The 12,421-nt window shown below is 38.2% G+C and overlaps 1 protein-coding gene across 1 annotated transcript in view; it reads left to right on the top strand.

Moving 5' to 3' along the window:
* The window catches only part of stan (Protocadherin-like wing polarity protein stan), a 302,411-nt gene that overhangs the window by 259,014 nt on the left and 30,976 nt on the right, over window positions 1–12,421 (top strand). The window contains exons 40-41 of the mRNA XM_067138004.2: window positions 8,247–8,462; window positions 8,588–8,800. Of these exons, the coding sequence (XP_066994105.2) occupies window positions 8,247–8,462; window positions 8,588–8,800 (429 nt within the window). The remainder of the gene's footprint in view (window positions 1–8,246; window positions 8,463–8,587; window positions 8,801–12,421) is intronic.

Here is a 12,421-nt window from a genome sequence, read left to right as displayed (position 1 = left end):
ATGGCACATATGGATTTTTAAAATAAATGTGATTGAAAGGAAGGTCTAAAAAGTAGGACTATTAGGCAATACTATTTGGCTGATAAAGCAGGCATGAGGCAGTTTCTAAAAAGTAACTATGATCGGTGGAAAACAGTAAATAAAAATGTAAACAGACTCTGGGATGGATTTAAAGCAATTGTTGAGGAATGGTAAAGACCCACCTTATTATAATAGAGAAAAAAAGAGACTAAGAAGGAGGTGCAGACTGGAAAGAAATAGAGTGGCTGTGGGAGTAAGGAGAAATTGAAGGAACTTACTAGAAAATAGAATCTAGCAAAGAAGGCCGCTAAGGATAACATGATGGCAAGCAAAATTGGCAGTCATACAAATTTTAAGGCAGAAACAGGTTCCAAGAAAGACATTCCAGGAATCGTGAATGAACAAGGAGAGTGTGTATGTGAGGATCTTCAAAAGGCGGAAGTTTTCAGTCAGCAGTATGTAAAGATTTTTGGTTATAAGGATAATGTCTAGTTAGAGGAGGAGACTAATGCTAAAGAAGTATTAAAATGTACATATGATAACAATGACATTTACAATAAGATACAAAAGTTGAAAACTAGAAAAGCGGCTGGAATTGATATACAGTAGAAGTCCGTTATAGCGAGAAGTCATAACAGCGAAAAATTTACTCGCTGTAACGGATTGTCGTTATATCCGATTTTTATATAAAAGTCGGAAAACCCTTCATGAACTTTAAAATCGGTATGAAACGGCAATCAGTTTGTTCAAAAGTTGCATTTCCGCAGATGATATCCACACTACGACTTACTTGTTTGCTATTGTTCGTAATCCGATACTAGGTGAAAGTGTATGTTTAATTTCATTCTGAAAAAAATATAGTTCCGTATTCCTCTGAATCCAAGATTAACCTGACTTTTTCCTTCAAAAAATTTAAATCAGGCTAAAAAAGAAGTTTATAAAATCATACAAGCCTACTCATTTTTAGACTATTTTTAGATGCCGAACATTGACTTTCGTCACGCCGTTTTTCATTTTTTTGCGGCTGCACAATTGTTCTTTATTTCCGCGGGTTTAAGGACCATTAACTTAACATTAGCATCATAATACCGAAGATAACTCGTTGAAAATTTTCCGGCAATACCTATTCCATGCGTCTCTACAATACAACGAACCATCAGGAAATTATTCTTGCTGTCTATAAAACTGTTACTTTTATGCAGTATCAGATATAACCGGCTACTGCTACATGCACGTCTCGCTTGTCGGGTGCGGCCAAATTCAACAGCTAGCGATGTATAGGCCTAATCGCAAACGTTGAAGGTCAACGAACGAGTTTATTGCGCGACGGTATGGCCAACCGCCCTTGCATTTTTCATGCACATACCTCACAATTTCATCATCGACTTCTTTAAAGCGTCCTGTTGCGGACCATTGAATGCATTTTTTGTACAGTACCGGTACGCTTTTTTTTTGTCTTCACGCTAACGCCAAATATTGGCTTTAGTTAGGTCTATGCCGTATTTTCTTGCGGCTGCACAATTATTCTACATTTCCGAGTGTTTAATAAACATTAACTTAAACTTGGCATCATAATATCGACTAGAACCTGTTGAAAATTTGCCGGCAATACCTTTTCCACGTATCTTTACAATACCAGTATCCATCACGAAAATATTCCTGCTGTCTATAAACCTTAATTTTACTAAGCGTCAAGTGCAATAGACGCGTTATGACTCTGCCACTGAGTAGCCATGGCTTTTCTAAGAATTCGAAGGGTCGCATGTTTTGACGCCATTCTGCAGATTTGAGAAACACACAGGCACTGTACACTGTACAACCGGTAGCGATGTGTAGTAAAGAGGCGGTCGTTCATTGTCAATGAGTTCTGTGCGCGTGTGAAAAGAAGCAGCGTGGTTACCGCGGTAGTTGCCAGTGGTATCCATTAACTTACTGTTAGGCCGCGAATGCAACAACCCTTGAGTTTTCGTATGAGATTCTGAGGGAAAAAAAGTCTTGGAGACGGAGAAATACGGTATCACTCCAGAGATTTCTGTGGCAAACACCTGAGCTTTCTTCTTCAAACAACATCACCTAACCTAACCGTATATATGTAGCCTATCATGAAAACATATTTGAAACGCTTGTAGAGAAATAACCTCCTCGCGAAAAATTTACACGTAAATAGCCGTAACTAGACGCGAGAAGATATGAAATATCCTCTGAAATCATTTATGTACTCTGCCATATCTTGAGGTGTATGACATTCTTACGTAATTTCTGTATATAACATTAAAATTAAGACATCGTTTATTCAGTCTTTAATTTTACGAGTTAACAACTGCTATCGGCCACGTCATTTATGCATTTATTACGAAAACGTGTTATCCTCTTTTTCATTTCGATTTTTCTTCAGAGAACAGCAGTCGATGGGTATTACTAATCAACTCCAACATCGCCTTTGAATGTCAACGAGAGAGCTCGCAAATACACAAAAAGAGAAAACTATACCGTACCGAAGATGATCGATCGCATTTTGTTGCAAACGTTTCAGTTTTCTTATTCAAACAGCGTTACGTATCCTAACTTAACCGTACTAAACATATGATGAAAACACACTTCAAGCGCTGGTAGAGAAATTATACCTTTCTCGCTATAAATTTTCATAATAGCCTTTCCGTAATTTAACCAGATGCGACAAAATACAAACTAACGTATGAAATCAATTAAGCACTCTGCCATATCTCGAGGTGTATCCTATTCTTACTTAATTGCAGTATTTAGCCTCAAAATTAAGCGGTCGTTTAGTCAGCCTTAATTTTTAACGAGTTAACAACCGTTATCGGACACGTTATTTATTCATTTATTATGAAAATATGTTCTCTTTCATTTCGAATTTTCTTTACAGAACAGCTGTCGACGGATATTACTAATCGACTCCGACATCGCCTTCGAATGTCGACGAGAGAAATCGCTAGTGTACATAGCGAGGAAACGATGCCGAAGGTAATCGATCGCATGCAATATCATCGCTGGGGTGCATAAATATTGGTAACAGAAAAAATCGGACGCGCTTAATCGCTCGTAATAACGGATGCTCCAGTGATAGGGTTCTCGCTGTAACCGAAGGGACAGAAAAAAGTCGTCGCTATAACGGAGTTCTCGTTATATGCCGTACTCGCTATAGCGGACTTCTACTGTACTAAAGACAATGAGTTGGGATATAGTACCACACAGTATCTGAAGTACTTATTTGATTATTGTTTGGTCGAAGGAGCTATACCAAATGAATGGAGAGGCCAGTAAGTTTACCATGTGTTGTTTGTAAGCTTTGGGAAGGCACTTTTTCTGATTATATTAGACATGTTTGCAAAATTAATGACTGGTTTGATAGATAGCAGTTCGGTTTTAGGAAAGGTTATTCCACTGAAGCTCAACTTCTAGGATTCCAGCAAGATATAGCAGATATCTTGGATTCAGGAGGTCAAATGGACTGTATTGTGATTGACCTGTCTAAAAGCATTTGATATGGTGGATCATGGTAGACTACTGGTAAAAATGAGTGCAATTGGACCAGACAAAAGAGTGACTGAATGGGTTGTTATATTTCTAGAAAATAGATCTCCGAGAATTAGAGTAGACAAAGCTTTATCTGACCCTGTAATAATTAAGAGGGGTATTCCTCAAGACATTATTATTGGACCTTAATGTTTTCTTATATATATAAATGATATGAGTAAACAAGTGGAATCAGAGGTAAGGCTTTTAGCGGATGTTGTTATTCTGTATAGCGTCATAAATAAGTTACAAGATTATGAGCAACTGCAACGTGGCCTCGATAATGTTGCGAGATGGACAGCAGGGAATGGTATGTTGAAAAACGGGGTTAAAAGTCAGGTTGTGAGTTTTATAAATAGGAAAAGTCCTCTCAGTTTTAATTACTGCATTGATGGAGTGAAAGTTCCTTTTGGGGATCATTGTATTTAGGTGTTAATATAAGAAAAGATCTTCACATAAATGGGATTGTAAATAAAGGGTACAGATCTCTGCACATGATTATGAGGGTGTTTAGGGGTTCTAGTAAGGATGTAAAGGAGAGGGCATATAAATCTCTGGTAAGACCCCAACTAGAGTATGGTTCCAGTGTATGGGACCCTCACCAGGATTACCTGATTCAAGAACTGGAAAAAATCCAAAGAAAAGCAGCTCGATTTGTTATGGGTGATTTCCAACAAAAGAGTAGCGTTACAAAAATGTTGCAAAGTTTGGGCTGGGAAGAATTGGTAGAAAGAAGACGAGCTGCTCGACTAAGTGGTATGTTCTGAGCTGTCAGCGGAGAGATGGCGTGGAATGACATTAGTAGACGAACAAGTTTGAGTGGCGTCTGTAAAAATAGGAAAGATCACAATGTGAAGATAAAGTTAGAAATCAAGAGGACAAACTGGGGAAAATATTAATTTACATGAAGGGGAGTTAGGAATTGGAATAACTTACCAAGGGAGATGTTCAATAATTTTCCAATGTCTTTGAAATCATTTAAGTAAAGGCTAGGAAAATAACAGATAGGGAATCTGCCACCTGGACAACTGCCCTAAATGCAGATCAGTATTGATTGATTGATTGATTGATTGATTGATTGATTGATTGATTGATTGAATAACTACAGTACAGTTCTAAAGTTAACTGAGGTGTATTTACATAGAACACAACCTGGACCAATTCAGAAAATGTAAGGAATGTGTAAAGGAAGGAAAAGAGGAGGGATTGGCACATGCAATTTTTATTCATATTTATTTTGAGAAACCTCAGTCTTTCTCACTCTTGTCTATACTGCCTACTTTTTCAAGTCAGTCTTGCCTAAGCCACGGACGAAGGAGGTCGCAGTGAGCTGTGGGTCCCGAGAGGGGGAGTGGAGTTAGAGAGTGTGAAGTGCTGGAAGGTCGCCGAGAAGTGGGCCGATAATGATTGGCATAGAGCAGTACAGAGTGACGATAGGAAGATGGCAGAGGAGAATGAAGAAAGAAGAAAAGAAGCCAGGTGGGTGTAAAATGGATATGGAGAGGAAAGGAGAACTATTGTTATCGGCAGCAGTGATTATAATTTTATTATGTATTGGGGGGGTCGAGTTGAACCCAGGCCCGTCATCTGGTAGAAATGAGGATAGGGAAAATATGGATGCAATCAAAAGAGCTGTAAGGGAGGTGTTGACAGAAGTTTGCCCTTTTGGGCAAATAAAAGAGATGATTGAAGAACAAACCAGTAAGATTGAAGAAATGGAAGTATGGATAAGAGAAAAAACGGACGACATCGTTGCACAGGCGAGAAATAACACTGAGGAAGTGGTAGCATTAAGGGAAAAAGTAGGAAGACTTGAAGAGGAGAATTGCAAGTTGAAAGCAGAAGTGGAAGCAAATACTTTATACAGAAGGAAGAAGTGCTTGTTTATTTATGGAGTGCCTGAGGAGTCGAGAGAAGGCAAAGTACTTACTACTTATAAAGTAGTGGACCTTATACAGGGGAAAATGAAAATAAATTTTAGTGAAGTAGATATTGACGATGTGCAGAGAGTGGGGAGAACTAGAGGCAACAGGCCTATAAAGCTACAATTGTTTTCAACGTTGATGGCGGATGTTGTGTTAACAAATGCGGGAAACGTCCAGAGGGAGAAAATATGGATAAAGAGAGACGTTGGAAGCAACGCGATCAGAAATGAGAGGATTCTCAGAAAACACAAGATACTGGCTGTAAAACAGGGGCTGAGGGCAACTATTAGAGGTCAAAATCTAGTGGTGTCAGACAGAAGCTGGAAGAGGATCTGGTCTGCGGATGGATTGATGGAGTTAGAGAAGTCAAGACAGGCCGAAGAAAAAGAGTGTAGTGCAGCGATTAGTGGAGAGAATAGGCAAAATACCAGAAGTAACAGTGTACCGTGTGAAGAGAGGCAGGGAGAAATGACAAGTGCTAACGGCAAGGAAAGAGCAGTGGACGGACAGTGCAGTCGAGAGGCTGAAGAACAAATGGGTGATGGGGGCAAGAAGAGTGAGCAGCAAGAAGCTGAGAGAGCCGAGTGTAGTGGTGTAGCAAGACAAGATCAGGGTAAAAAAGTAAGGTCAGTGTTAACCCGGGAGATTTTCGAGCAGAATCAGAGTTTTAGCGGAGGGAGGAATAGAAGCTTAAGGGACATGTGGAGAGTTGCGCAAAGTAATGAGGGTATTGTAACAAGAAGCAAAAAACAATAATATAGCGAGTAAGTAAATAATGTAGTGTTGAGGAATGAGTGTTTGGTATTTGTAGGTGAAGATGAAGTGATATTTTGAAGGTTGTGATGATGTATGAGTGTATGGTATTTGTAGATGGAGATTTATTTGATGGTAGACGAGTGTGTGCTAGAGCTGAAATGTGGTGTTGGAAGTAGAGGTGGTATATGTTGAAATGTGGTGTTGGAAAGGTATGGAGAAGTGAGGGTGTACTCATGAGTAAGTTGTATCTAATGTGATGGTATATGAGTGGGTGGTATTTGTAGATGTTGAAATGTGGTGTTGGAAAAGTAGGAAGATGTAGTGATGTAATTTGGCTATTTGTATGTGGAGTTGGTGTTGTATGAGGTGTTATGTGGTGTGGGAGAAGTGGTGATATAAGATAGTGGAAGGCAGAAGGTGAGTGTAATTGTCGGAGAAGTAGAAGTGGTATATATAGAAATGAGGTGTTGGAAATGTGGTTATGTGGTGATGTATGGCTTGGTATTGAGATGGTTTATTTACGGCTGAATTCGTAGGAGTTGGGAGGTGGTATTATTGTATTGGTGTCTGGTATGAGTATTGAATTTTTGGAGTTGGAGAGAGATGATTTTATTATCATTTTGTAAATTTTGGTTTGTTTGTGTAGAAGGGACGAAGAAATATGATGTTGGAGAGGTGTTGGTATATGATTACCGAAATTTTTTGGAGATGGAGAGGTAATTTTATTATGGAGTGCTATGACGGAATGAAATGAAATGAAGCAATGTTACCGAGGATTTGTAAAAGTTGTGGTATGGTGGATTGGAATGTAATGACGGAATATTGTTGTTATTATGGCTGGTTTGGTATGCAATCGTGTAATGTTGCTGTGGTAGTTTATTTTGGAGTAGGTCAGGGAACAATAAAGGTGATGAAAATGCTGAAGGTAAACATAGGCATGGTTGGCCTGAGCACACCAAAGCAGAGTAGGTCAAACAGAAAAACAATGGCGGTGTGGGAATGTGCTGAGTAAGAGAGGAGAGTCGGTGGAAGGTGTAGACTTGCTCCGGGATCGCATATGTGATATTTTAAGTTTATTATTTACTGCAAGTAAGGCAAACGGTTCATAGAGGGAATCTACCGTTGGCCAGCTGATTATTAATATTATTATTACTTTATTATTATGATTATTATCATTATTTTATATTATTATTATTATTATTATTATTATTATTATTATTATTATTATTATTATTATTATTATTGACATCACTATTATTATTTTATATGTGGGTAGGGGGTATTTTATATTTATTTATTTATTTATTTATTTATTCAAATAATTATTTATATGACGTGATAGTGTAGAGTGGCTTAGGAATTGAGTATTTTTTAGAAGGGAAGCATGGACGTGCCATGGGGAAAAAAGGATGGCTGCCGTGGTGACCTATATTTGAAGGCACGTTTCCGGAGCATCTGATGGACTCCATGGCGCGCCCAAAGGAGTGCAGGATGGCATGTGGTTTTCTCTCCCTAGTCATGTATAAAGACGGAGTGGGGGTGGGCCCATTCCAAATGAAGAAGGGGGTGGGAGGGGCCCACGCAGATTAGAGTTAAGAAGATAAGATGGGAATAGAGGAATAGGAGAAGGGAGCGGCGCCAGTGAAGTGGATGGGCCGCATTGGATTGGTGAGAGGGAATCACATTGTCACCTGTGAGGATTATGGGGGTCCATAGTTAGAGGGCCGGCCATGTCATCGACGGGAGGGTGGCCTTTCTCTCACCAAGGGTGATGACATGGCCGGACAGTAGTAGTAGTAGCTAGTTAATATTATGCTCTATTGTGAACATGTATTGGGGCTAATCGCCTGTGTTGTTCATTAATAAACCAGTTACCAGTTACTTTTTCAAGCTGAAATGAATTTGTCTTTTCTCCTCAGATCTGATCATTTTAGAATTGTAATCTTTAGGAAAACTTGAATATAAGATATTCTAGACTGTTTTTAATGTTGGCTGTCTCTTTTTAAGGTGTATCAACAATGGGTGCACCCTCATATTTGCCCAATATATGTGAAGACCCTGTAGTTGGACGAGGTTCCCCACATAACAACGGTAGTCGGCAGTCAATCCAACCACCTCCTGCATTGAACATTATCAACAACAGCCAGCTGTTTCCTAACTTGAAACCGATCTATGCTCCTCGTTGGTCAAGTCAATTGCCTGAAGCCTACCTACCAAGTAGCAGTGAGTGAAATAGTGATATATTATATAAACTGTACATTACAGAAATCTTTTGCTCTTTACTTAAGGAAATTTCTTGCAGTTAAGCTGCCCATTCATATAATGAATTTATCCATGGTTTGTTTTAGTGCTGGAACCAGGTCTGCGGGGTAGTCAGTGGTCAGGCACTGCTTCAGACAATGAAACAACGTCTCCTAATCCCTTGCCCCACCCTGACACTCAGGCTGCTCACCTGCACAAGATGGTTGCCTCTCAAGAGAACTTCCATGACCTGGGTGACCTTTGTTCTGAGACTGAGGAGAAAATGCATCTAGGAGACAAATATCTGTTTCCATACACAGGTGAGGTAACAGCCTAGCAGCCAGCTTCATTTAGTATCCATTTAATTATGGCTAAGGGGCACTGTTAAATAAAAACATTCCAATACATAAATCGAAAAGAAACCAGGGGAGTAGGGTCTGAAATCAAATGGTCCGGCATGATGGCAAATTACATCATTAAATGCCCCAAAGTTGAGTTACATTAAATTTGAAGTGAATGAATACAGCTGTACATCATGTCAAGCAAATTTCTCTCGACTGCTGAGTGGATTAAAAAAAAAAAAATTTTTTTAATTTCCAACATAAATCCAAAGGTTCAAAATTCAAAAGTGCATCTGAACTATAAATGACTCAGTGTAATACAACCTCTTCTTCTCTGATACTCTCTGGATATTCATTATCATTTTCATCTCCCCTAATCCAGCTACTGCCAGGTTGGGGTGTTGATGGTATATCATCCTTCATTTTTTAGGCTTTTGCTATGATGGGGTTGCTATTGCCAAAGGCAACGAAGGAATATTATCCATATATAATTAATATAACTGTAGGCTAAAGCTACACTAATTACTAAATAATAAGATCAATTTATAAATATTGAGAGAGATGCTTCTCCTGTTTATTGCATCCAAATAATAGATATACTGTATGTGGGTGGAACATGACTTATCAGTCAAACAAAAGACATAACTATTAAGAATTGAAACAGTAGAGTTGGCCTGCGGTGACCCTTGACAAGTATGTCACAGACAATGAAACTACTGATTATCTGAATACCATACATTCCTCACAAATTTAACTTTATAAAAGAAAACAGATAATTTCTCATGTTGATTTATCATCACATCAGTGGCCAAAAATCAAATAATGCACATAGTACTTTAGACAGTCCAGTATTTGCTTCAAAATATGGCTAGTAGTTTACTCTGATTCATAAATTAATCTATTTGTGATTTACTTAGGTTCATAACCTATTCTCTCTCTCGCACTTTAATTCCTCAATGTTAAAAAGATTTCTTTGTATAGATATCACATTGAGAATAATATAACTAATTATATATGCACACAGTAAAAATAAGACGTAATTTGAAGGAAAAGTTGCTAATTACAATGTAAACAAAAGGCAGCCATGCTAAATCAAATGTAAGTAAAAAGCGGTCATGCTGGATTCCTAGACATCAACAGTGGACACACACAATATTAAAAATACATCAATGTCTTTTAGAACCCTGTAACATCACGAAATGAAACAACCAAAAATTCTGCACATAAAACACATACAGTATATACAGATCTTGGCTCCTTCTGAAGTAAAAAAGAATGAAATACACACTAGAAAATAAGCAATAAAACTATGAAACATGCACTACTAGACATGCATTACTTTGAAGATTCCACTTGTGTTCACACAATCTTCTTTTACAGGACATACAATTCAGAATCTGCACATGGTATTTAACATAAGTATACTAATTCCTCTTCTTGTGTTTCTCATTCAAATACAGCATTTTAACAGACTTCCATCGTTGTCTTCTTGGTGCAACAGTATTGGTCTCATAACAAATAATCTTAACCTTCTCCAACGGTCACCAGTGCAATACGGCGTCAACCCAAGAGACCTGCACTACGCCTCTTCGGAGACCACACCCCATTATTATTACCTACTTATGTGCTTGCCCTCCCCAGAAACTTCCTCAAGGGAAAAGTCCTTGAAGTCTGATGTTGTGTACTACAGTAGAACCTCGATAATTCGAAATCGGTTAATTCAAAATCCCGCCTAATTCGAAGAAGCTCTCGTTCCCAGAAACATGAGATACAGTTTTGCATGTTATTTAAATTATTTAATTCGAAATACGGATAATTTGTAATTCGAAGTACAATGTCGGCCCCATTACCGAAATTCAGACTTTTAATTCGAATCTGCCTTTACATTTTAAAACAATAGTATGTTACAGAGTAATTTCTACCGGTACTCGAAATTTATCCGCTCCGCATCATAATAGAATAGAACACGCGTTCCGGAATGTGGAAAGGTAGATTTCCGTACTTACACTCACTTCGGTGGGTCTACAGTGCGCTTCATGATTGCTAAATTGAATGAAATTGGAATTCTTTTGTATTCAACCTTTTAAGGAACACCGTAATATCACGCAACAGGCAGTGTGCGGAAAAACAGAATCCGCGAACACTGGCGATGCCGACAGTTGACGAAAAAGCGTAGCTCAGATAAATTCGTAGGCACCGAACAATATTGTCACTGCCGGTGAAACTGCATTGCTTTATTTTAATGCAAGCCCAAACGGTCTTATGGTTTTAAATTGGTCATAGTAGTACGTTGCAATGCACATGGGATGGAAGCGAGAAACTTTATCCCCTCATCATAAGAAAGTTCAATAAACCCCAATGTTTCAAGGGCATCGGGCACTTTCCATGCCAGTACAAAGCATATAAAAATGCGAACAGTATAGAAATCCAAAAAGTAATGCATTTGCACAGGGGGACCGGCATAATTTATCCTCGTCTTTGATTGTGTGATTTTCTTTCGTTGCGTGAGGTTATGTTTGTCAGTGATTTATCCAAGTGCATTATTTGGACATTGTAAATGCACCTCGTTGGATACATTTCGGAAATAGTTTTTTCCATGGCATTTGAAAGGTTTAAACTGTGAATCGAGGTGATTGCATGTATTAATGGGTCTTAGAATACTTTGTGACGCAGCAAGTGTTTACATTTCTGAAGTACGAGAGAAGTTGGCGGGAAATCGTACAAGGATAGAGTCATAGAAAAGTTCGATTTTAAGGGCATCGGGTACTTCCTTTGTAAATACAAGGCATCTAAAATGCATACCGTATAGTAATCCAATTAATAAAGCACTTGCAAATGGGAGCCAGCATAGATTTCTCCTCGTCTTAGAATCATGCTTTTTTTTTTTTTTTTTTTTTTTTTTTTCTTTCGTTGCGTGAGGTTATGTTTGCCAGTGAGATATCCGAGTGAATTACTTGAATACTGTAAATGCACCTTCTTGGATACATTTTGGGAATAGTTCTTTTTTCATGGCATTTGAAGGGTATAAACTGTGAATCAAGGTTAACTGCATGCAGTAACAGGCCATGGAATATTTTGTAATGCGGCAAGGGTTGGTACTTCTGAATTGCGAATTGGCGGTTAATTCGAAATCACGTAATTCGAAGTATGATTTTTGAGTCCCAATGACTTCGAATTAACAAGGTTTTACTGTACTGATCTCTTCTTCTGGCCAAATTGATTGATTTGATTTTTTTTTTTTTTTTTTTTTTTTTTTCACTAAATAGATTTTATATAATCTTCTCTTGTGAGCAGATCTACTTATTTCATCTGAAATAGTTTTCTGAAACATCTCATTTCAAAAGCTTCTATTCCATATCATTCTGCACTTTTTGTACATCCATACAATAACATATTTTATGTAGAAACTTTCAAAGACAAGTGTTTTAATATATATTTTTGAAGAGAGCAAATTCTACATTTAAGGTCATGTCATCTTTTATCACTTGTCACTTGTGAATACTACCTATCTTCTTCATTTTGTGACGCAGCTGCTTAGCATATGTTGTGTCCGGCTTTTGAACCCACCGCGCACAGAACAACAACCCAAACAACGGGACA

This window comes from Anabrus simplex, chromosome 1 (assembly GCF_040414725.1).
Source record: "Anabrus simplex isolate iqAnaSimp1 chromosome 1, ASM4041472v1, whole genome shotgun sequence".
In the NCBI taxonomy this organism is placed as follows: Eukaryota; Metazoa; Arthropoda; class Insecta; order Orthoptera; family Tettigoniidae; genus Anabrus; species Anabrus simplex.
This window is presented reverse-complemented; position numbering and strand designations above follow the sequence as displayed.